We start from the raw sequence: 27,322 nt of genomic DNA, 5'->3' as shown, positions 1-27,322 counted from the left end.
GTTTTCCAGCAAGAAACACGAAAGGACATACACAATGCAGTATAGTGAATTATTTCATCTTTGTTTAATACTGACAAACAGCAAAAATAAAATAATTCATTGCATTATACTGTGTCAACTGTGTCACTTGGTGGAAAATGCCCAGATAAATCGTAATCTGCAGAACAACGAAATCAGATAAGATGTATAAATCAATAAAAAAAAATAACATTAATCCTTCGACGGCATACATGGACAAGGGAACGGTCGAAATTGCTCTTCACCGATTTTAATAAACTTTGGGTATGTTGTAGAACGTAAAATATATTAGACTTACAATTTTTTATCGGTTTACCTTGAAGTTTAAGGATTAAAACACCCCGTCAAAAATAATAGATTTTTAAAAAATTGGATTTTTTCAGAAAAGTCAATATACAGTGTATAAAAAACTATAAAACTTTGTACAAAATTTTTTTATACAAAATAGTTTTATAGACATTCGCTAAAAAAACAAAAAAATCCATTATTTTCGAGGGGTTTCAATCCCTAAACCTCAAAATAAGCAGATAAAAAAATGTGTCCAATATTTTTTTAATATTATATAACATATCCAAAGCTTATGAAAGTCGGTGAAGGACAGTTTCGACCGTTACCTTGTGAGGCATTTGCAACATATTCTAAGGTTAGATTAGGTTAGGTTAGGTTGTAAAAAAACATTAATTATTCTAAAATACGATACAATATTATAGAATCTACTATGTCACCTGATAAAAGGCACTTTCTACTATATATTTCTGCTTTTAAAGTGTATCCCATTTTACTCACGGAAATATCTTGTCTTAATTTACCCATAAGGCAAGTTGACACAAAATGCCTCTTTTTTCATTTTTTTTAAGTTTTTAGTTCTCTAAAAATTTTTTTAATGATAGTTATATTAAAAGATAAATATTATTTTACAAGTAAAGATAATTCGTCACATATGAAAACCTAGCTTTTATTCATCATTGAATATTAACTACCTGTCTTGCCCTCACCCAATCCTACATTAACTTTAATGTGCAACTTAAAAATACATTAAATTGCGTGACATTTTTAATAGTATTGTTACGGTCGTGCGATATTTGTAATATGTCACCGTATAGTTTATGTAATCGATAGTAATGAGTTGACAGTAATGAGAGTCTGCTCAATTATTTATTGTGCGTGAGTGCGCGAGAGTGTCTTGTGCCACCGTCGGACGTAACAGTATAATAGTTTCTGAACAAATGATTTCAATAGTAATTACTAGAATTCGACATATAATGACTGTGATAAGATAAACCATTATACCAATACGATATAATACTATCTTCGCTTCTACAATTACATCGTATGCACATATACATTTTCAATATATGCATATCCTAATTCAATAATAGTGTAGTACAAAATTAAAAATGTAGATAATTTATAATTCAGTAAATTATAACTATTTTTTAGATATTATAAGAGCGTCGAAGTTTCTTTCTCGTCGAAGTTCGGTCTCTGCTTTAACATATTGTGTTAATTTATTGATAAATCAAAAGAATAGAATACTTCCACAGATTTCCATTATTTAATCTAAATTTAAAAATTAATAGGATGTCATTGAGATTATTTTATTTTAGATGAATTTAAGAATTTTCGCATTTCAGACTAAAATAATTTTCCGATAATTATTATATAATTATTCTTATATTAAACTTAATTTGCTATAGCAGAGAGATATTTTACCGTTGCTGTATCAATATAAATTGAACAAGAATGCCATCTACGGTCGCAGCTAGGTCTTCGTGCTTGTATTGTTTGTGTGATTTTATATACCTTCCTCAAATTCAATAAACTGCGTGCCAAATTAATTTTCAGTCATAACACAATTCTATATTGAACAAGATTAAGTAATATCACGTATTATTAAATATTAACCCTTCTTTCTTTTGAAAAAACTGTAAAGAAATTATTGCGAAAAATATCATCTCAGCCAGGGTTCGAACCTGGGACCTCCCAAATCTCCGGTACGGGCCTTAGCCAACTCGACCACTGAGGCTGTGATGATATTTCTCGCAACAATCGACTATGAGTTAAAACGCTTTCCAAGGCAGCGTGACTTTTAAAGTAGTAGAGTATATTTTAACCGTTACTGTATCAATAAAATTGAACAAGAATGACTTCTACAGTCGCAGCTAGGTCTTCGTGTTTATATTATTTGTGTCTATATACCATTCTTAAATTCAATAAACTGTGTGCCAAATTAATTTTCAGTCATAACACAGTTCTAAATTGAACAAGATTAAGTACAATAATATCATGTATTATTAAATATTATCCCTTTTCTCCCTTCCCCTATAAAAACTGTAAAGAAATTAATTTGCTATATATAGAAAAGTAATAGCGTTGGATTCAGAAATCTTTTCTGCAAATGCAACTTTTTTTCGAAAACTAAACTATAATTTATGGAGAATAAGAAAACACAATTGCAATAAGAAAAAAATCCAGAGAATATCAATTTGTCAAAAAATAACAAATTTATAATTTTATTCTAATTTAAACTGGGCAAATATCCAATCACAGTTCATTGGGAATAAAACTATCGGAATGTACAGAAATGAATGGAAAAGAAATCAGTCTTCACTTTTTAAACGGATAATTTATTCTATTGTGATGATTTTATTCTCAATAAACCGTAGTTGGATTTTTGTCTGATCTAAATGATCTTAAATTTTCGTTTGTTATTTTTTGATAAGATAATCCGATCGGACAGTTTCCTTTGTTTAGATTTTTTAAGGGGCTGTGAAATATGAAAATGGATTAAGCGAGCTGCAGCAGTTAATGTGGAATTTATACAAGGTGGAATAAAAGGTCGGGACATTGGATTATCTCAGAAAGTCGTTTTTAAAGAAAATATTTCAGACAAAAACTGTAATGTTTAAAAGGTTCTATTTACCGATTATATCAGTTTGAACTTAGTTGGCATCGCTAAAGTTGGATCACGGTCACATCAATTTCTGTAAATGGAATGCCCTATTTTTTTATTTCAGAACTTAATGTAGCTGATACCGAGAGTTTTCCAAAACTGTACGTTCGAACGATACCTCGCTGTGTATACATATATAAAACATACCTCATTTATACATACATACACACACACACACACACACACGCGCGCGCGCGCGCGCGCGCACACACACACACACACACACACACACACATATACACACACACACATACACACACATACATACATATGTATACATGTATGTATGTATGTAGAGGAGAAGAGGGTAATATGGCACCCATTTCATTTTATTGAATAACTTTGTTTATAATTAATATTCTCTATTGAAACTTAAACGATTACATTCGTCAGAGTGTTGTTTGACATATTCCAGATTCAAAGTAATGAAATATTTAGAACGTGATTTATAAAAATCTAATGCACTGCATAATCGGTGAAAGACAGAAAGTGGTTGTAATATGACTATATTCATAAAAATAATTTTAAAAAATTAGTTTAGTTTAAAAGAAACACAGTACCTCGTTACAAAATTATATTTTTTTCATTGTTTAGAATTTTCCTAATTTAGAATTTTCTTGCGTTTAGAAATTTCATTAAAAATATCATTTTATCCTTGTTTAAACAACAAGTATATAATGATGTCTCTATGTTTCTAAACACCGCTCTTTAGAATGACAATCGATTCATCGAAGAAATATTTTGATATAAAAATTTTGCTTAAAAAATCATATTAACAAAATTCCATGTTATTGTTTTAACTTAATTTGTATAATTCAAAATGTATACGGCCGTATAAAAAGTTAAATAATAAAAAAACACTATGTATGTACCTTCATATGATAATACACTCAAGTTTAAGAATAAGGAAGTATATATAATTAAAGGTTAAAAGTGTACCTTGAAAAAGTTTAAAAGTGCTCAAAAGTAAAAATGTTTTATAATAATTGTCATTCATTATGTATTGGCATATTAGCATCATTAAAAAACGGCGGGCTACTAAACGAATAACTCTGAAAGCAATTGTTAGAATACGTCACCTAATAACGGAAATGGAGCTAGCCATAATATTCGCAGTAGCCATAATGTCCTTTTCTCTATATATGCACATATGTATAGATGTATATATACACATAATACATCAAGTGACATACATACATATGATGTACGCTGTTATAGATATGTTTATGGATGTATAGTACATAAAGCATTGTATGACTATATAAAATGTACTATTGTGTCCAAAACGTAAGACTAGTTTTTATCTATTTCGTCGCCTTTAAAGTAATCCCCTCCCGACACAATACACTTATGCCAACGTATTTTCCAGTCCTCAAAACAAGAATTAAAGTTGTTTTCCGCGATAGCCTTCAGAGCACGTCGCAATTCACGTTGTATCTCTTCTATCGTCTCAAAACGATTTCCCCGCAGTGGTCTTTTGAGTTTCGGAAATAGCCAGAAGTCACACGTTAAATCAGGCGAATACGGTGGTTGTGGAACGATATGGATCAAATTTTTGACGAAATAATCACAAAGAACGAGTGCAGTGTGAGAAGGTGCATTATCGTGGTGCAAAAACCAAAAATTGTCTGCCCACAATTCTGACTTCTTCTTGCGAATAGCTTCACACAAACGACGTATAACACTCAAATAATACTCTTTGTTGACGGTTTGGCCGGGTGGAAGGAATTCTAAATGGACAACACCACGATAATGAAAACTGTCAACATAATCTTGATATTCTATCGACTTTGGCGCGATCTTTTCGGCTTCACTTTTTGCATGATGTTTACTGGACTGGTCGATAGTTTCCGGATCGTAAGCATAGATTCAAGTCTCATCTCTAGTAATAATCCGTTTCATGACCGATTGATAGTCAGAAAGCATCTTTTCACAGATTTTAATGCGACGCTTTTTTTCGAAGAAATTGAGACGTTTTGGCACTAGTCGAGATTTTACACGTTTCTCTCTCACACACACATTCATACACACACACGCGCGCGCGCGCGCACGCAGAGGCCCAAAATATCTTTCAAAATAGTATTCGCAGATTCTTTCGAAATACCAACAGCATCAGCAAAGTCTCTAACAATCATTCGACAATTAGCAAGCATAAGTTCTCCAATTTTCTTGACGTGTTGTTTATCGGTAGAGATTGATGATCGTCCGCAACGCTCTTCGTCTTCAACACTTTCACAATCTTCTTTGAACTGTTTATATCACTTGTAAGCATTCCTTTCCGACAAACAATGGTCTCCGAAGGCTTTCTACAACATCCTGAATGTTCCTGCACCCAAAATTTCATTCCACAAATAAAATTTAATGCAACTCAATAGCTTCTTTGCTCAATATAATTAAACATTGTAAAAATCGCCGAATGCACTTTTAGCGTCGTACAAAACCAAGCGTAAAGCAAAAACTAATGAATGTTTTGACATGAAATTTGTCACAGATGTCAGTCACAATGCTGTCAACTTAGAAAAAAAATATTTATGACGTGCGGTTTACCCGCGCGATTTAAATTGAAAACTGTTCTTATTTTTTGGTCACAGTAATATATTCAAACGAGACCATTACCTATATATATAAAAACATTCAAACAATTATTTTACAAAATCAAATTTGCGTCACTTTATTAAAACACTACTTTTGTTCATCACATTGATGATAATCTATATGCCATGTGCATTAAAGAAATATATGTAAATGCATTGTATGTATGTGCATTGCACATTAACAGTGTATACATAAGGGAACCCGAGGCATAATAAACCTACGGGATATAATGAGGCATAGTCGATAACTTTTCACAGAGTTGCTACCATGTAATGAAATGTTATGCAATAATTACCAATAGATGTACCTTAGCATATGCTATTTTTAATTTTTATATTATTTTTAGCTTAAAGTTGTTAGAAATTATTTAACGTATTCGCTGTTTTCTTCGCTACACGCAGAGAAAAGATTAGCCAACAAAGCAAAAATGTAGTTGTAGCAACTGAGATGTGTCTTTAAAATAAGGACAGCTAATATCGTTGCTGCCGGAGCTAAATTTATTAGTTATTAAAATTAGCAGTTACAGCAAGAAATATTTGCTGCCAGAATCAAATGTTTGGCGAATGCGTATACAGTTTCACGTTTCTAAGTCACGGTCTACAATAGGTGTAGTAAGCCTTAAGTCGTAAGAAATTGACCAATCATAGTTGAATATGAGGAGAATAATCGACCATGGTCAATTTTTATGATTTAAGGCTTGCAACATTAATTGTAGATCGGGACTAAGATATTGAGGAATAACTGCCACTTTTTTAGCTACACAAGTTAAAACACACATTTTATTTTAGCTAATAAAACTGTATTTTCAGCAAATATATTTTATTTTTAATAGTCAATTTTTAGCACTGATAGAAAATATCGAACTAGCAACTGATATTTAGTTACTACTTCTCATTTTTTTCCGTGTACTATGTTAGAGTTTCTGAGTACATTTGCGTAAGGTAAGCAATAAAATAAAATTCTATTTTTTATTACTGGAAGTACATTTATGTTATTAAATAGTCTTTTCTTGTCACTTTGAGAAAATATTTATGCAAATCTATTTATTCTCTGTGATGTTTTATATTATTAAAGTAAATTTATACACTTCGGGGCGTAATGGGGCATTAGAACAGGAGGCAAAATAAAGCGCCATGGTACCATGCGCTGACGGCATACATTAGTTGCGAGTAAAAATGTATATATACATTATGTTTTGCATTAAATTTTATACAAAATATAATCACAGATGTTACAAAATTTTAATTTTTTTAATAACAGTAATATAATGTATCAGAAAAATTATTAATAAAATATACTTATTATTCAATTAAAAGTCCAATAATATATTCCTACTTATATTGGGTGTTCTAAGTTATTTTTTTAAGAAATTTTGAATATTATTTTTGAAAAATAAGCAAGTTTTATAGACGCCCTATGATACTCCGCATAACGGAGCATAACGAGATTAGTGCACGTGTTCAATAAAACAATAATTTTGTCCTTTTAATCTATTCTTTTGCAATAAAACCTGTTTTTTCTTAAAATAGATTTTCCTAAAAATATTTTAGTAAAAAATTAATTTAATTTATTTACTTTTAATATGTTTAAAACTAGTTTAAAATTACTATGCCCGTTATTTCCCTATATATTATGTGTAAGGAAGGTTCTCGCAATTTTCTCATTCAATTTTTATGTATTGTGCCATTCTGTGACGTAATTTTAAATAGCAAGATCAATTTTTTTGTCTCAAAAACTATAAGAAAATGACTTATATTTTACTTTTTCGGACACAGCAAAAATACAATTTCCCACATAGGTAAAAATCAATAAAAACTGTAACTTTATACTTATTAATGAAAAATGTATTTTAATTATACGTATATTATCTTGCTGACAACATCTATTGAATTGGCCTATTACAAATATGCATCCATAAACGTAAAATATTCATGGATCATCATAAAGTGTCAATTCTTGTATGATATTTAAGCAGTGTAGATCCAGTTGAACATGGCGACAAGTTGAATAGGTAACTACTTCTGTGATCATAGAAATTAAGCAATACAGGGTACATACGTCCCCTAATAAACATGAATACATTCTAAGTACATTCTGTGCATATACATAACATATGAATATTTCATATTTTGTGTGTGTGTGTGTGTGTGTGTGTGTGTACGTGTACGTGTGCGTGCGCGTGCGTGTGTGTACATACATACATACATACATACATACATACATACATACATACACACACACATATATATATATATATATATATATATATATATATAAAAAAGTGAAGAATATATAAAACGCATATCTTATGTATATAAAATAATTATCATATGTATATATCTACGTACATAGGCTATCTGTCCTATGTACATACATAGGCATATTCCAAAGTTATTAAGTACATATTTGTATTACATAAGGCACATTGCAATATATCTCATGTACATACCACGGATATATACTTCATATCTTTAAAATGTGCCTATGGCCGATATTCATAGTCGATTCTTACACTTAATCATCTCTCTCTCTCTCTCTCTCTCTCTCTCTCTCTATATATATATATATATATATATATATATATATATACACACACACACACACACACACACACACACACACACACACACATATAATATACATAGACTGTCATAACTGTTTATTGGATATAATACATAGGACGTACATAGAATGTCCTACCGTTTATCGGATGTACATAGATAAAATGTATATAGAATGTCCTAATGTTTATTGGGAACATACCACAGGCATACATGTATACTACACTGTATATCTTTTGAATATACCTTCGTATGTACTATGAGCAACCTATATACGTGCATATGATAATTATTTCACATTCGAATACAAACAATTTGCATGATTATATACTTTTCATATTCTATGTATACATTACAATATGAAATGTCCATCTATGTATATACACATAGGACATATATATAATATCCTAATGTTTATTTATGTATATGTAAACCCGATCCAATATTTTAATAAGGATTTAATAATTCAGCCTAATGTAAACCTGATGGACATATTCAGATAAAGACCCTATTACTGTGTTGCGTTATATTAATCCTGATAAATTTACCTTATCGTGAGTTGATAATGAAATAAGATTAACCCTCTAGAACCACTGGCTAAATTTCTAGTCAGAAAGGTTACATTAGCATTACAAATGCTAATTACAATCGTATTTGATTAGATAATTGTAAATCGTTTATCTTTAATTGTTATCGCAATTAGATTTGCAATTGCTAGTACGATTTGATCTTTAGATAATCACTTTTTGAGACTACAACAGATTTGCACAGATTACATATTAACAGATGTGCAAGAAAATATAAAAATTGAGTGTATAAGAATTATGGAATAAGAGCGTTTTTTATTCTTTTTAGTTTTATTATTGATCGATTACCCAAGGAACACATCGTGAAAGTGATGTCACTTTTATTGCGATGCATTCCTTGAATAGGAGCTTACAGATTTATTACCAATTAAAAATTTCATGTCAAGAGAAGTAAGTTTCTCACCCATTTCCGGATAAAGTTAACATCGACCATCGTGTTACGACTTTTTCTTGGATTCCTATAAAGTGGCGCGACTTCCCTTCGAAGCAGCGCTTTTCCTGCGCGCGCTCAATAATATATTCATGCACCACTCTCGAATTCTATCTATCATTTCTGTTCGATAAAAATTGCAGCACGGTATAGAGCGATTCGTGTCACATTTGGTTTGCTGGCTCATTGAAGAGAAAATTGTTTTAGTCTTCACAAAAAATTCCATTTTTAGTTGACGTCGATATTTAATCTATATTGCATGACGAAGACGCACAAAACTCTGTGTCTGCCACAAGCGCGCATTGTTGTATTATATCGAGAAAAAATATAAAAAAATAACATCGCACCGCGCGCGTGGCGCCGTTATGCAAATACTGCAATATTTTTAGCTGTCGAAGGCTAGTGTTTTCACTAGCAGAGCGATATATTCATCCGCGTACCGATAAAATTGCAGATCGCTCGGGTTATAACCGCTTTATCTCGCGCCGTCGCAACATGGCGTCGATCGAATAAGGTAAAGAAGGTGAATCGCGTATGAGACTTTTTTCGCAATAATCGATTTTCACATAGTAGAACATCGATGTATTAAAATTCGATGGAGCCGAGCGGTCAGCCAAGATATGCCCTGAAGGTGAAGCGGACGGAACAGAAAATGCGCGTTGCGCAGTTGACCAAGATGCCCCGGATACTTTCGCGTGCCTGAAAGTAAATTTTATATTATCGCATTATGAGAATTTAAGCGATGTGGAAGAATGCTTTCGTTATTGAACTGCTTTTTTAAAACAAAAATTCTTCATTACAAAGCGTGATATTAAATCGAAATATTGTCAGTTTAATTTACATCATTTCGAGAAACATATTGAACGATCCGTATTTTAATGCGCTAAAATATTAATGCATTGTTGCATCACTGCAGTTATTTCCAAATTGTTAAATTATGTATTAATTATGTATAAATTATGTAATAATTAAAATCTGTTTTTTAGTAAAGACTCTTATGAGAAAGTATTTCATAATTAATGTTTCCCAATAATGCACATTTTTTAGTTAATGAACCCAATTAAAAATCTAATTATTAGGAAAAGTTTCATCTTGGTATACTTTAACAATATTCAATAATAATAACAATAATATAACTGCATTTTTTAGTTTATTTGTGAAATGTTTTACAATTATAATTAAATACATACTTTCATCAAAATAAACTTTTAAAACAAGTGTTTTATAATTTATCTCGTTTTATGCATAAATATAGAAATTGTTATATTGCTCTCGAACACACCCGTCTTTCGAACACACCCGTCACATTTTCTGTAAAAGTGTATAGATAAGAATTAATATTATTTATTTCAATCAACATCTGTATTTTAAATGATAAAAAGAACAGAGATATATCTGCCCAAATTTTAAATATTTTATACATATAACAGTTTTGCACGCACAGGTTGGTACATAAAAAAAATGTCTTGACACTTATATTAAAGACACGAATATGACAAAGTTTATTTTGTTAAGATCAAACAATGTGTTTGGACTGGACTGGATATATTATAGTTAGATTAAATTATTATAATAGATTAATTTTGGAAATGATGTATATCAAAACTTAGAAAAATAACATTAATTCCATTAGTGAAAGAGAGTTGTTGGATGAATAATATTTTAATTTGCTTGATAGGATCGCAAATAATGACTTTGTTTAGCTCATGATTTTTATTAACATAATTGTTTAGAACATACTTTGATTTATTTGGTTTTCACGGTTCTCGTACGTACTTAGTCCAATATGTAAAAAATTGTTAGACAAAATGTTACTTTGAATTTAATTTTAAAAGGTAAAAATGATTTTAGCTTTTTTAAAAAAGGTGATAATGATATTATAGAATATTGCACCAATTAAAATTCATATTTTAATATTATCTAAGTGAACCCAAGATATATGTACAAAATCTAAATTGTATAAAGTATAAATGAAAATCAAATTAACGTGTAAAAACTTGATGCATACTGCAGGCCTATTTGTCTAATGACAGTTTCGTTATAACATCTTTGCCAAACAGTTTTTAGTATCTACATATTATATCTGATACGATTAAGCTAATTGTCTTCTACTTTTTTTTAAAAAGTAATTTTATTCAGATATATATTTTGTTGAGCATCTTATAAACAATATGTATAATTTTTATGTAAGGTATAAAGAGATTCAATATATTTTTTTATATAATACATTTCAATACTAAATTGGAATGTCTTATATTACTACAATGTACAATACGCATCTATATTTAATCGATGATATTTTGTTAAATATAATATTATCAATTATTTTAGAATATTATAATATAAGAATAATCTTCAGCATTTCTGGACCATTGCTTTTTGTAACTTTCACATCATCAGTTTCAATTCAAATATTTGATTACTTCTTCTCTACAAATATTTATATAATAACCATTTTCGATACATATAGACCATGAAATATAGCAATCATAACTTTTTATGTTACTGTCCAGCTATTAATATAATATTTCACTTGTCGGAAAACAACATAAATTTAATTTGTGTACTACCTTCATTAATTTACATTATTATAGTGGGATTGATTTTAAATATGTAATAACTGTTTTGTTAGTGTTAAATCATTTCAAATAATATATCATTTTAAATAATAAGTTAAGTAAGCATAATTTTAAGTAATGTAACCTTTACAATGTTCACGTAATTCGTTATATAATTTAGAGCAATGTGGAAATAAAGTAAAATAAAGTAATTTTTAATAAATTATTAAAATTATAAATTTTTTCCTCCAAGTTGTTAATATAAATTGAAAAAAAAAGAAACATATTATTAATAGTAACTTATGTATAACCATGTGGTTACATGACGTGCATCTACTATTAAAAGTGACTTGATGCTATACCTCGATCTTTTATTAAATTTTATTTACAAGATTCACAAGATTTACAAAAAGTTGTAAGATAATAATTGCATTTTTTAAAACAAGAATCCGAGGGGAAATTCACAGCCGGCATTGGTGTACAAAATTTCGGCCGAAAAAAGTAAGCAGTGACCTATAATATTGACGGCATTGTCGTCAGTGGTTGGGGAGTGGTGAGCTCACTTCAGAGTCGGTTTTTCGATCATGGGGTTGAGCACAAAAATTTTTGAATAATTCGGGAAAGCTTTAGAATTCTTGTGCAGGCATTGGCGTATGATAATGGGCACGCGGTAGTGTTCATAATTGCATGGCATTGCCTTAATTTTAATATAGGATTGACGGCATTGTAGGCATTGACTAACAATAAGCATTGTCGGCAGTGTTTTACAGCAATGCCAAAAATCGGCATTGGTGTACAAAATTTTGGGTTGTGAATTCCCCCTCGCAAGAATCATTTAATATCTATCGAAATAAAAAATAAATGTTCATATTCCTTTAACCTCTCCTTCCATACTTATCTCGTAGCAACAAACAATTCTTTCTGTATTCCACTCTTCCTTATAACACCTTGCGCCTCTTATGTTTTCTATTTTTGGCATAATACAACCACCTAATGCACATGCTTTTTTTCTTGATTTTATTTTTGCCAATTATTAAACACAGGTTGATATTATAACATATTTTTTTATTTATTTGAAATATTACTTTTTGACTTTTGTTTTCAGCCTATTACAATACAATAAAAATTATTATTTAATTAGCAAAAAATATTTTAAATTTGTTATTATCTTTACAGTATAATGTCCAACCATTTGTATATTGTTTTGGAAATAACATGACAATCTTGATTAGCAGATGAAATCAAGTTTTAGCATCCTAACGCGTAGAGTAATCGATTTTTTAAGATGATATTGCTTTATTTTGTGGAACATCCAAAAGCATATTTTAGGGGGGAAAGCACATGTACCCGCACAGCACGTAGTATTGCAACAATATTGCGACAATATTACAATATAGCGGTAATATTACAGCAATATTGCAGCAATATTGTTGTTATATTGCGATATTATGTGCTATACGGGTATATTTATAATATCTTTATAATATCTACATCGTTATACTGAAGTAAACTGTGGTAGCAAAATATGCAAACAATAATTGATTTGCGTTTTCATTTAAATAGGATTATGATTTTGTAATTAATTTATTTTACTGAAGATGATCGCATTTATGATCGAAACATGTGTTAATTTAATTTATCTGTTAAGTAATTTTCATAGCATGTTGACTTAGCCATGCTCTTCAACCCTTGACAACTATATTGATTTTAAATCGGGAGATCACGTACATTTAATATTTAATAATAATAATATTCACATATTACATAGATATTTAAATTAATTCAGTTTTATATCGATGCTATATTTAAAATATCTCTCTTTCTCTCTTTCTCTGTCTTTCGATTAAGACAGTGTTCCGTGGTAATTGTTTTAGTAAAGATATTCTTAGTGGTTTGTCTTTAGAAAAATGGTGAATTAAAAATCTGATATGTTCGAATATGGGGATTTAAATTTCGTATAAAGAGCAAACTCGCAATTTCTATGATCACCACATTATAAGATTAAAACAGGTAGTTTAGAAAAAGTATTTAATTGTTTTTTAATAATATCCTATCTGAAAAGAACCATGTTAAATCGATAGTCGCATCTCACGAAGTTTATTGTTGACGTTTCTCCATAATGCTTTGATTCTCCCGCGCTGTGCTTACTTCGTATGCTACTGTTATTGCGAAGATTTTAAATAATGATTTTTAATAGTTTACAGATTTGTAAATTACAAAAGTTGTGTAGCTCGCGCGTAGCGCGAGCCTATTTTGTTAGTTTAAATAAAGTAAGCATGCTATATCGTTATCCAGCATTTACATAGCATGTTTAAAGTTAAATCTTCCTAAACCTTTGTTCTACAAAGATACATGTGATTTTGACAAGTGTTGACTTATATTATTATATTTCAATACCTTTACCAGGCTTTATTAATTTATACATATTTTTGACAATGGAAACGTTACAAACGATTCAATGTAATATTATTTAACCGACTCACTTGAAAAGAATCTGAACCTTAGTTCAAAACGTTGTAAAAAAGTTTCAATTTGCTAATGTATCGCCTAAATTTTTAAGTATTTATTATTTAACATTAAACGTGAAGTAAAATTTTAACATAAGTTAACGCGTTTAAATTATTAGGTTGTTTGGAAAGTTTGTTTCAAATCTTCTATATAAATTCAAGGCAATATTTTTGTTTTATTCAAAGTTTATAGTCTAACTTTATTGCACATATATGTACTGCTTTGTTCAATGACCCTAGCCCATTTTTCGGTCTGATAACATTTTTCGCATGATAACCTTGCTCCAAAACGAAAATTTCTTATTGGCGAAGAATTGATCAAGGTGAATTTTGACGACTCAAACTTTTTATCCTGAAGAAAATTTTTCAAATACAGAAATAAGTAATAGTCAGATGGAACAAGCTCCGAAGAATATGTGGGATGAGAAAAAACGTCTCATTCGAAGTCCATTTTCTTATGAATGGACATTACGATGTGAGATTTGACGTCATCATGGTGAAAGATAACTTCACTCTTGTTGATCAGTTCAGGACACTTTTTCGCGAAGGCAACCTTCAATTCCCTTGCAGCCAATTTCGAATCTTTGATACCACTTTCGATCTGTATGGAGGGTGGCGTAGCCGTCTTCATACACAAAGATATCTTATTCAAGGTCTGCGAAACTATGAAACTACGCTGGAAGCAATATAGCAATATATGATGAAAGTGAATTTTCTGATTTTCCATCTTTCCATTTGATTTTTGTTAAAATGATTAAACTTAGGAAGACCTGTTGGCGAGCTGACAGATCCGAGAAGATTTAGTAATAAACTCAAAATCGTGTGAAGCGCCCCGCCTTTTACTAATTATCATAATAACACGGAGCGCTTCAGAATTTGAAACAAACTTTCCAAACAACATATATTAATATGTTAATATATGTTTCGAGTGAATAGTGAGAGTGGAATAGACAGTAGCCGGTGATGTGTGTGTGTGTGGATAGGTAGGTAATGCTCTGTTAGACTATAGTAGAAAGAATCGAAGTGTATCTTAAGTGGACAATTGGAGCGAAAGAAGTAAGGGTAGGTGGTGCTGTGTGTGGTTGAGTAAAGGTATGTTTGGAAGTATTTGAGTGTAACATTGAAACCTCGTAATCCGAAACGTGCGCGTTGGAATGACGTATGTGCGCTATATCGAGGTAATCCCCACTTCATTCCCAAAACGTGAAATTCAAGATCGCAGAGGCATTCTAACTTCAGTTTATGATTGCGCTGTAAGATTGTGTTCGGCGTGCAATTAAAACTATAAAAGATATTTAAGATTTATATGTAAAATAATATTTGGCAAGATCTAACACAATTTCGCCGATAAGGCCGAAACGGCACATCGTAGGATGCCTAGGAGTGGCAATTACGTGATACTACCTTGTATCTTCACTTACGCTACTCACTTACGTCGGGCGCATATAGAGGAATAGTTTGCGTTATTGCGAAATATATTTAGAATATTTAGATTCAAGTAAGAGATGGAGTGAACAAGAGTGAGTGATAATATGTGTAGATATGCTGTTGAACTTTATTTGAACGTATCGAGATGTATCGTAATGTTTTGTGTAAGAAGAGAGTGGGAGAAATGGAAGATGAGAGTGGGAGTATAGATTGATAAGAATTTGTCGGGAAACACTGGGCCGTATCGAGTATATTGAAAGTAGATGGGAGAAAGAAAGGTTAGATGGAAGGCGAATAATGATGTAGTAAATACTTTTGTGTGCGCGTGTGTGTAAGTTTAGTGTAAAAATAAAAAAAGTTCAGTAGTCATCTGCGAAAAAAGATACGAATCAAATCGATGCGTATTAAAGTAAAATTTAAAGTTTCAGACTTTTCGTCATCATATTTCCGTTCGTAAAACGAGAGGAAAAATAAAAACATTATTATTATACATATAATTCATATAGATAATATTGATTGAGTAGTCAGTACTTGATGGGTAGTCGCTATTGAGATTCGCTAATCAGGAACGCAAGTTGTCAGCTAAAGATACACAAAGGTCTCACACTATACTCATATGTTTTTCGCGCCTTCACTCAACGCGAAACGCTACCTTGGCCGATATTCATAGTCGATTCTTATTTCAAGATCGTCTTAAATAATGTCTTAAAGTGCTACGACTGTCTGATTGGTTGATGACATCTTAAAATGATACTCAAGACGATCTAAAATGTAAGAATCGTCCATGAATACCAACCTTTGTTTCATTATTTGAAAAGACAAACAATGACATCTTTAGTTCAACGTGGAATTGATTTGATATGCTTCCAGTTAAAATTGCCACATCCAATATCAACATTTCCGGGATGTCTAATAATAAGACGATGGATACAAATGGATTATTGATATATTTGAGTTAAATATTGTTCCAGTTACTGTCCCTGCATAAATCATAGTACACTGTGATCATTTGTCATGATAACATTTTAAACTGAAATAACTTTATTTAAAATAGAAGAGCAAAATAAAACAAGAATGTATAATACTTTTCTAAAGTTCTCTCTGATCATTAAGAAAAAAATTTTCAAGAAAACTATACAACCTAGTTTTGACTCGTCTTTCTATTTTAACTTAAAACTTAAGATAAAACTTGCTATCTTAAAAATAAGTTATTTCAGTTAAAATATCATAAAAAATTATTACAGTGTACACAATTATTCAGATATATCGTTTTAAATCTTTTTCATGTAAATTGCAAATCGACGGTTAAAATTGTGAGAAATGGCCAAAAAATATTGTATCAAATAAATCCTGAGATTTCGTTAAAATTATGTATTTCCGGGACGGAACCTTCAATTACTGGACGCGGACAAGCCGATGACATTTCCGGTAATCCCGGAGACCTGGCAACCTTAATTCCAATGCATAAATTTGTTTATATTTAAGAAAATTTAATAAACATAAAGAAACATTTCTCTTTGTATGACAGTACAATTTTTAGTTCTGTACAAATGTTAATTCATAAACCAAATAATTCCTTTGAATTACATGTGCCTAAATGTTAATATAATGGCATTTGAAGTTTACCACAATGACATCAAAATTTATCTCTATTACAATAACATTATGTGCATGTTAATTAATCGCTATCATATACAAATTCCAAATAAATTTATTATCATCATCAAGAAATTTCGATATTTTTAACAGAAAAGAATTTATCATATTCATCTGATTATTTGTATAAAAATTTTAATTTGTTTTGTTTTCCAACAGACACATTCGTCCAATATATCAAAATTCCAAATGGTGCAATTAGATTTTTCTCCAATGAAATATTTCTAGTAGTTATTTCTTCCTCGATTGTTCATGCATACATTGATATATCTCTTGGGAAATATCTGTAAAAATGAAGTTATCTGCGGTTTCGCTACTTTTTTTGTTTTCTTTTGTCTTTGTCATTTCTTCTTGAGGGACAGAAGGACGAAACTTTAATATTAGTATTCAATTTATGTGGGCCGTACGAATGGGATGACGGATGGGATGTATATTTTGAAGTCTGCGGAGAATGGTACGTTCATTCAGCAAGAAATGGTGGTTGCAACGATGGCTCCAATTTCGTTTGATTTCTATTCGCCCCGAGGGCAATCGAGACGTGTAACAGCAATCGGTTCAAGATAATGAAAAACAATGCTAATAGGTCTTCTTTATGAAGTGATATATGTATCTACATTTTTTTCAATTTATTCCCTTGTTGGATATTATTTTATCGGTTTGTCCATTTTTGCCCCCCTCCCTCTCAAGTGCAATTATATATACACACACACACACACACCCGCGCGCGCGCGCGCATGTGCGCGTCGTGTGTAAATAAAAAGGTTGAACAGGTACGGCTGTAATGATTCATCTGCCTATACTGTTATTGATTACGCAATTGTCAATAACACGACTATCGATACAATGACCTACATTATTTTCAATATACATTTGACACTGTAATTTTATCGAAGAAATGTGTACACGATCGTTTCAAGTTACCAAAGACATAAAATTAAGCCTGTTGACTTAATTTATGAAATAAATTCGCAGGAAATTCCCTACTTGCTCCGTAGATGTAACCATTAAAGGCCTAATCGAACATTTATGCTGCTGCACTAAAGATGACACAAAACTAGAGTCAAAACGTCTGTCATTTAGACTAATAAAATTATATGTTCACGTGACAATTCTGTGTTGTCTCTTATTAGCATTTTTAATTTTTTTACTTTGATTCTCAAAGTCTTACCTAATCTTTTGTATTATTTGAGACATTGCTGCGCATTTCTCTGTAATATTGCATAAATCCGTTGTTTGAAATAATGAGATACTCTGTTCATGAAATATCATAGCTTATATATTACGTATATTTATAATACAATTTTATATTTTACATGTCTATAGCTCCTTTCGTCGACATTACATTTTTCCGTTATCTTTACAGACGATTCCGAACAGATCGCATTAAGTATCTGCTACTAAAAATGTGGGACGTATCATATATGAATATATAACAAAATATGAATATCAGTTATGTAATTACCCCATAATCTTGCCCATTTGGATCCTTTGCATCTAGAAATGAATCATTCACTAATCGATAGTGGTGGAATGATAGACTGAATCTGATCTATCTCAACACATGGAAAAATTGTCAAAATTCAAGTTTAAGAGGTCGCATTTAATAATAATTGGGTTAGTGATAATTTAATGGTTAAATAATAATGGTTAAATAATGATTGAAAGATGAATAAAAATGCCACTTTGTAATAAGTAACCCAAAAACCCTAAGGTCTTCTCAGGGAGAGTAGGATGAAGATCTACGCGGTGTAATCATGAAACAATGATACGTTAGAGAAAGAAAACAAACCTTTTTTTTTCACCGATTAACAACTCAGCTCTTATGTGGTACCTATATACAAGTTCTTTGGTAGTACCAGACAAACAGTAATAGCGTGAAATGGGACACGTAATTTAAGGTAAATGTAATTAAACTTTCTTGTTTTTTTTTAAATAACTTTTTTGCTAAATTAAATTGCGTGCCGCTAATGTTGTGAAAATAGTACAAATGAACTTTAATAAGATAAAATCAGCCCAAATCATACACTATTTTACGAGCAACGTTTTGTCAGTATCATGGTTCTAACTCCTAAAAAACGATTGTTTTATTATTTTTATGACGTGGAGTAATAACGAACCGGATAGAGCAACTCTAACGTTTGCTATTACCATGAAATGTTCATCAATAACCTTTTTTCAGTTATATTTTTGTTATTCTTTTAAATTTTAATAATTAAATGTCACATTAAATGTCAAATTGTAAAAGAAAAACCGAAACTAAATGTAACTTAGATTTGCAAAAAGCCATAAAATTTCTTGGAAAAGCTGCTGCAGTTAAATCTATTTAGTCTAAAACAATGATATTTGATCATCTGAAAGCGACATTTGACTATCTGTAGTCATTGCTTTGATGGCGTTTGTGATTACCCGACGGTAATTAAGATAATCACAAACTCCAAGGGGGGTTCATTTTTCTATTAAAAGAAGATTTTATTGTAAAATTTTATCAAAATTGATTATTATAATTAATAAACGAATACTTTGTGTATAATTATAAATAAAGAAAAGAACTTGTATTTTACTCAGCTTACAATTGATTTAATTTTCTGCTAAGATTTTCATAATTATCCCACTCTCCCCTACATGTAAAATTACGATTTTTTAGGTTAAAATTAATCTATTTAACCTACCATCCTTTGAATGTGTTTTGATAAACTCGAAAAATTTTTGACAACTTGTCAAATACTATGAGTAATGATAGGAATGTTTTAAATATACAAAAGACATTTTATAAACTGCTCCATAAAAATATGTAATATTGTACAATGTTCTACGGTAAAATTTTTATAAATCGATACAAAATTCTCTTATTCAATATTATTAATACATTTCTTATTCAATACATAATATTATTCAATATTATTAATATACAAACTTTGTTTTTATATGATTGTTTTTATATGATGTATTTAATGTTATATTTATTACTTTTTTGAAAAAAAATGTCAAGAAAAACATGTTTACCTTGACAGGAGATAATCTCGGGACTTTTGAATTATGAATTCCCTATTTTTTGTCTTATGAACGTTAAATCATTAGATATACAATTTGATAAACGTGTTATATACTGTCTATTTATGGCATAAACAGCATGTCGATGAATTGCCACGCTGTCATGGTAAAATTCATTATGATCGACTAAATTATATTAAAAATATTATGCTGTATTGTAAAACTTGTATAAAATGTTATCTATGTTTATTTGTTGAATTTGAATCTTAGCGCCGAATGCGCTCCCGTTGCGTAATAACTCGGTTGACCCTTTCCTGAGTTCTGGCGCTTGCATCGCTCACGTTGGGTGACGCAATGATATACATTCATTCCAAAGGAGGAAGGCGTCCGTGTCAGAAGGATAATAAACGATCTTAAAAATACAAACTGTGTTGTTATCTGTGTTGTTACCTGTCTTTCGTAAAATAAAGTCAAAAGGTTATGGGCCCAGCACGCTTCCACTGCGCCTGAAGCTTGAGTGAAGAAAGACGAGCAAGGAGCCCTAAGAGATAATAGGAAAACGAATTGCGCTGCGGGACGCAACAGGAGGACAATAGGCGAGATCTGAAAACTCTCACAACAGGTTTCTTTTGCATTCTTTTTAAGGGAAATTGAAGGCATCGTGCCTATGTAAAATCGAACATTGAGATGTGCATGTATATTTTATTGGGAATAATACAAATAGAATGATGAAATAGCATGATGCAAGAAATTGGGGAAGGCGGATCGCGTTCAAAATGGAGGGCGGACCGCGTGGCAACCGCGTGGCGACGCGACGCGTGGCGACGCAACGTGCGGCGACCGCGTGGCGATCCTTGTAAAGGGAGACGCCACTGCAGTGCATTTGAACGGAAATAGCAACAGTGCCGAGAAAAATTACCCGTGAAATTAGAATTAGGCTTGCATATAATGTTAAAAGAAACTGAGAAAGTAATTGCATGTAACGTTTAAAAGAATTAAAAGAATATGAGCATGCATGTAGAAAGAAAGGGAGAATATTTGCAAGCACCGTGGAAAGAAACTGAGTGAAACAATATCCTAAATTAAGTGACAATTTTTCAGAAATTTGATTTATTGATTTTTCGATCGATCGAACTGATTGGCCAAAATGTCGGTTTTAAAAGAAATAGTAGACAAATGCAAACAGGCATTCTTCATTGACGAGGAAGACATTCAGGCAACGATAGAACTTGACGAGCACTGTTTCACAGTGCAGTTTGCGGCCGGAGAGCGTGTGGTACTGAGTACGTATTGTGCACAATAAAAGAAAATTTCTTTTTATTTACCAACATTTTCTTTATGAAAATAAAAGATATGCATACTTTTAACCGTCGCTGATTAGACCAACCAATTTGCCGTTTTATAAATAAAATACGAGAATCCTGGGTTGCTTGGCCCGTACATGGTTGTGTTCATCGTGGAAAGGCTAAAGTAACTAGAATTGTCTCTGAAATAAACGGCAGTAACGTTTATGGACGAACAATTCGTTTCCGATTTGTTGGAGTCTGTGTTCGACGAAAGCAATCGAGAAACAAATAACTTCGAGTTCGCTGCTACAATGACAGTCTATACAGCAACATTTTACTTCACTCCGTTATTTTTAGGTAAAGAAAAGTTGAAAGGTAAATGGAAAGATTTGAAAAAGGAAATAGCGAATCTCGAACGAAGCCAGGGTTCAGGCGACGGTTCAGGCGATAACAGTACGGATGACATGGTTGAGTCTAAGGAGAAGGAGCAGATAGAGACAAAAGAGATCCGAGAGAATAATAGTAATGACGGTATAACGAACGACGACTCGGATCAGACCGTGGCAAAGACAGTCGAAAACACGGTGCAAGCTTCTCTCTCCGAAGTTACTAAACCTGTGCGGAAATTGGAAACAGGTAAAGAACGACTGTATAAGATCTGTAACGACTGTAAAGGATCTGCTAACGACTGTATAAGATCCGTAACGACTGTAAAAGATCTGTTAACGACTGTACAAGATCTGTAACGACTGTAAAAGATGTGTTAACGACTGTATAAAATCCGTAACGACTGTAAAGGATCTGCTAACGACTGTATAAGATCCGTAACGACTGAAAAAGATCTGTTAACGACTGTACAAGATCTGTAACGACTGTAAAAGATGTGTTAACGACTGTTTAAAATCTCTAACGACTGTAAAAGAATTGTAACGACTGTAAAAGAATTGCAACATAAGAGGTACATAACGACTGTTTAGAAAATAACGCTAATAACATATTCATTATTACAGAAAATTTAGGTCCGCACAACGAAATGGAGAAATCAAACGAGGAAAGGCACGCAGCTCTAAATTATGATGATTTAACGGAAAAATATAAATCACTCCAAAAGTTAATAGAGAAGACGATGGCTATGCATAAAAAGGTGCGAGAAGACCTAGAAGGGCAGAGTCGACAAAAGCAGAGAGAAGTGGAGATTCAAGGAGCAATTAAGAAACCGAGGATCACTTCAGTTGAAATTTTGCCTTCTGGTTCACGCTTCTTGAAGGACAGTACGAACAGTCCTAGTCGTGGAAATAACTCCAACGAAAACCTCGCAAACCGAATCAAAGAAACAATTAAAATTGAGTTGCTGAGCAAGGACAGTGGGACAAAACGGGATTACAAGTTAAGCCCAAAAGTAAAATTCGAACATTTTTATGAATTCCTTTCCTCTGAACTACGTACCAACGACCTACTCCATGTGATTGATGCGACTGTCAAACCGCCACAAAATTTGAACGAACAACAAAGAGAAAAACAAAGGTACAAGGTCAGAGATATTCTGATCAATAGACTAGACCAGACCTACCACTCAAAAATTCTACAAATCCAAGATCCCGCCGAAATAATAGAAAAACTGAGAGAATTCAAAAGATGCGAGGTAAACGTCACCAGCCATACCATTAGACAGCAACTATACTCCATCAAATATGACCGCAATAAAGAGACAGCCCTGCAGTTCTGGGATAAATTCGAAGAGATTATTCGGACTTACGAAAATCTACCGGATACTGCACCTTTAACCGAACAGGAAAAACGAGACGCTTTTTACGCAGCAATAGCAAACACTGAACCGGAAGTACAATCTATAGAATTTATGACAAGGAGTCAGACTGGACGAAGCCTTACATATGACGCCCTAAAAAGGTTCATTATTCAAGCCGAAGCCAATCGAGGCCAAACAACAAACCATCCAAGCTCGAAGCCGAACACAATTACCTCAGTAGCATACGCAAGACTCAGAAATGAGATCCGCTGCTTCGAATGTGATGATCTTGGCCATATGAAAAGCGAGTGTCCGAGAAAAGGCATGGGCTTGCGGAAATGCTACGGATGTGGCAAGTTCACCAACCACAAAGCTGCAGAGTGCCCGAATCGCACAACGGGACAGAAAAACCAACGGAGACGCGGCGGTTGTCGGGGTAGACAGTACGATAATAATAGATCAGAGCGATTCGATAACCGATTGCACTCAAACAATAAAAGGTCATTTAAACGATCTCACGGTGGCAAACACCAATATGGGAACAGACAAGATAATCACGAGCAAGAAAACCAGAACTCCCGGAATAATAGATACGCAAAACGTGGAGGTTACCGAGGAGGATACCGAAACCAGCGAGGAACATCCAAACCAGCGACAACCTCAACTCCTCAAGCTAATTTAACAAACGACCAACAAAGCTCAGTAAATAATAACCAAGGTGAGAACATACAGAATAATCATTTCGATGTTAGCTTGGTAAGTCAATTAGACAAAAATAAAATTGATACGGATAAACGACAGTTGGACATGTGTAGGACAAATCGTGTAAATTTGACCGAGAGCAACAGTGGTAAAACAGTTTTAGAAACTTGCGACATTCTTAACAGCAACGACAGACAGTTTGCGTCATTTATAGCAGACTCAGGGGCTACAGAACACCTTGCCAATACTGAAGAAATCTTCCAATCACTTAATAAAGCAGGTGTAAATATTATCAAATGCGCAAATAAAAACAGTAATGCAGACTTGATCGCTGAAGGTAAAGGAACGATACACTTATTCACTAACTCCGACAAAAGAACTCCATTTGTACTAAATAATGTAATTTGCTCAAAGTCACTTTCCTCAAATTTGCTTTCTTTAAGACACTTTGTTGAAGCAGGCTGGAAAATTTTATTAGATAATAAAAGCATTAATATTTTTGATCCAAATTCTAATGAAACTCTTATCTCTGGGAAATATGACAGTCCGTTTTGGTTAATTGAATTCGAAATTAATAAGCGATCAGAGCCAAAGGTTGGATATACATATGACACGTATGTAACGAAGGACAAAGAATTGTTTACGATTGAGGGGAGTAACGAACTTCAAGTTATTTCTGCGCAAGATAAAGAATGTAAAACGACTGAGGCTGCTGAGCAAGTGACGCAGACTGACGACGGTTCGACGACAGTAAACACTTTAAAACAGACAGATCACGTATCAGCAACAATCGATGGAATGGAAAGCTCTTTGTTTTCAAATTTCGACACCACCATTACAGACAGAAAAATTACGAACGTAGACGAGCTACCAACTATCGAAATACTTGACTCAGACTCCCCATTCACTAAGACGTACAGTGACTTCATTAAAACGAACAAAGCTATGCTTTGGCATGCGCGAATGGGCCACTCATCATTAAGCTATCTGATAAAATTACAAAAAATATGGAAAACTAATAGAGATTTGCAGAATGCCGTGTTCGATAAAAGCATTTTAGACTGTGAAATCTGCGCACTTTCAAAATTGCAAAGGTTGCCATTCCAAACGGAAAGAAGACGCGCAACTAGACCCTTACAAATTATACATTCAGATGTGATGGGTAAAATATCTCCACTCACACATCCCGCAAGATATCAATATATTTCAGTTTTTATTGATGACTACTCGCGTTTGGCTCTAGCGTATCCCATGAAAAGTAAAGATCAAACTGGTCATTGTCTGGAAAGATTTTTGAAAAGCACTCGAAACCTTTTGGGTAGAAACGAGAAAGTCTGTTATCTTCGAAGCGATCAAGGCACAGAATACATGGGAGGTCATACAAACGAAGTCTTAAAAAGGGAAGGCATTGAATACCAAACTGCTTGTCCGGATACGCCCCAACACAATGGTGTTTCAGAACGGTTTAATCAAACAATACAAAAGAAAGTACGAGCTTACATGCTTGATTCTAAATTACCGCTGAACATGTGGGACCTGGCTCTTGGAGCAAGTATATATGTATACAATCGTACACCCCATAGCTCAATCAATTATGAAACTCCACTAACAAAATTTGCACCAGATTTTCATTACGACATTAGTCAACTAAAAAGATTTGGATGCATGGCTTATTGGTTAATTGTCAGAAAGCCGGAGACGAAATTTTCACCCCGAGCAATCCGTGGTGTTCTGGTCGGATACATGCCGAGCGGATATTTATTCCTAAATCCAGAGACAGGGAAATTCTTTGAATCAAGAAATGTACGTTTTAATGAGAAACTCGTGTATGGTGATAAATACAAGAAAGACTCTGTACAAGGCTGGCCAATACCAAATGAGAGAACAGACTTGAACAATTGGATCTTAGAGTTCGGAAAGAAAGAGACGAAAGGAGACGAGAAGAATAATGAAAGAGACAACGAAGACAACTCAAAACCGGAGGGAGAACAAAAAAGGAAAAGAGGCCGACCACGTAAACGATCAATAGAAACGGAGGGAGAAGAAACGACTATACAAAAGAAGAAAGATAAAATACAGTCAAACACAACACGAGAACCCTATAACACCAGAAGCAGAATGATAAAGGATACAAGTTTTGCTCAATTTGCTCACACAGCAATAGACATAGAAAATTATGAAGTACCTTCAATTGAAGATGAATTTGATCGAACGAAAGACCATGCAGAAGACGAACTAATGCACTGTCTCTTCACAAAATTAAACAACGATCCGCAAACATATGGAGAGGCTATGAATACGAGCGAGAGAAACGAATGGTCAAAGGCAGTTCAAGAAGAACTTGATTCGATGGACAAAAATGAGGTATGGACACTGGTTGACAGACCAACTTACGGAAAGGATGAGAAAAGACCCAATATTATTGATTCTAAATGGGTTTTCAAGAAGAAGAGCGACACTGATGGGAAAGAAAAATTCAAAGCACGACTTGTAATAAGAGGATTCAAGGATACGAATTCCTATGATCTGAAGGAAACATATGCTCCAGTATCAAGACTAACCCTTGTAAGAACGATTCTAGCAATGATAAATTATTACAATTTGGATGCTTGCCAGTTGGATGTAAAAACAGCCTTTTTAAATGGAACTATCGAAGAAGACATATTCATGGAAATCCCAGAAGGTGTGCAAGCTTCCGATCAAGTAAGAAGAACAAAAGTTTGTAAATTGAAAAGAGCGCTATATGGCCTACGTATAAGTCCAAAGAGGTGGAACGAAAAATTCACAGAAGTTGCAAACTCCGTAGGACTTAAAAACGATGATAATGATCCATGTCTATTCACTTGGAGATTAGGAGATTCCCTTGTGATTCTCATCATCTATGTTGACGATATGCTGCTAGCAAGTAATAATAAAAGAAAACTGATTGAAGTAAAGGCTAAACTAATGAAGGCATTTGAAATGACAGATCTGGGCGAACCAAAGAATTTTCTGAGTCTGAACATTCAAAGAAATCGAGAAATAAAGACAATGTTAATCACGCAAGAAGAGTATATAAATAAAATCTTAAATAAATTTGGATTTGACGATGAATACCCCAAAATTACCCCCATGGTCACGCGTCAAGTCGCAAATCGAGAACGCAAACAAAGAGAAGAAGATTCGGAGGATGTCAGCTCCGAGGTAAACTTAACAGAAGATAGTTTTCCTTATCGTGAAGCCGTAGGAAGTCTGCTATATCTTGCCGGTACGACCAGACCCGACATTGCATATGCGGTAAATATACTGAGTAGACACCAACGA

General features: G+C 32.7%; 2 protein-coding genes across 4 annotated transcripts in view; one reads left to right on the top strand and one right to left on the bottom strand.

The window, feature by feature from the left end:
* LOC105202925 (5-hydroxytryptamine receptor 1) overlaps positions 1-27,322 on the bottom strand; it is a 492,922-nt gene that overhangs the window by 456,809 nt on the left and 8,791 nt on the right. The window lies entirely within an intron of this gene.
* LOC120358376 lies at positions 20,541-22,346 on the top strand. Of its 2 annotated transcripts, XM_039452466.1 has the most exons (3): positions 20,541-20,906; positions 21,386-21,567; positions 21,928-22,346. In XM_039452466.1, the coding sequence occupies exons 2-3, from the start codon at positions 21,432-21,434 to the stop codon at positions 22,314-22,316; spliced, it is 525 nt and encodes a 174-aa protein (XP_039308400.1). In that variant the 5' UTR covers positions 20,541-20,906; positions 21,386-21,431; the 3' UTR covers positions 22,317-22,346. The 2 variants fall into 2 exon arrangements, with proteins under 2 accessions (XP_039308400.1, XP_039308392.1); XM_039452458.1 differs by having other exon boundaries at positions 20,541-21,567.

Source organism: Solenopsis invicta, chromosome 1, assembly GCF_016802725.1.
Source record: "Solenopsis invicta isolate M01_SB chromosome 1, UNIL_Sinv_3.0, whole genome shotgun sequence".
In the NCBI taxonomy this organism is placed as follows: Eukaryota; Metazoa; Arthropoda; class Insecta; order Hymenoptera; family Formicidae; genus Solenopsis; species Solenopsis invicta.
Note: the sequence above shows the minus strand (reverse complement) of the source record. Positions and strands in the feature narration are given on the sequence as shown.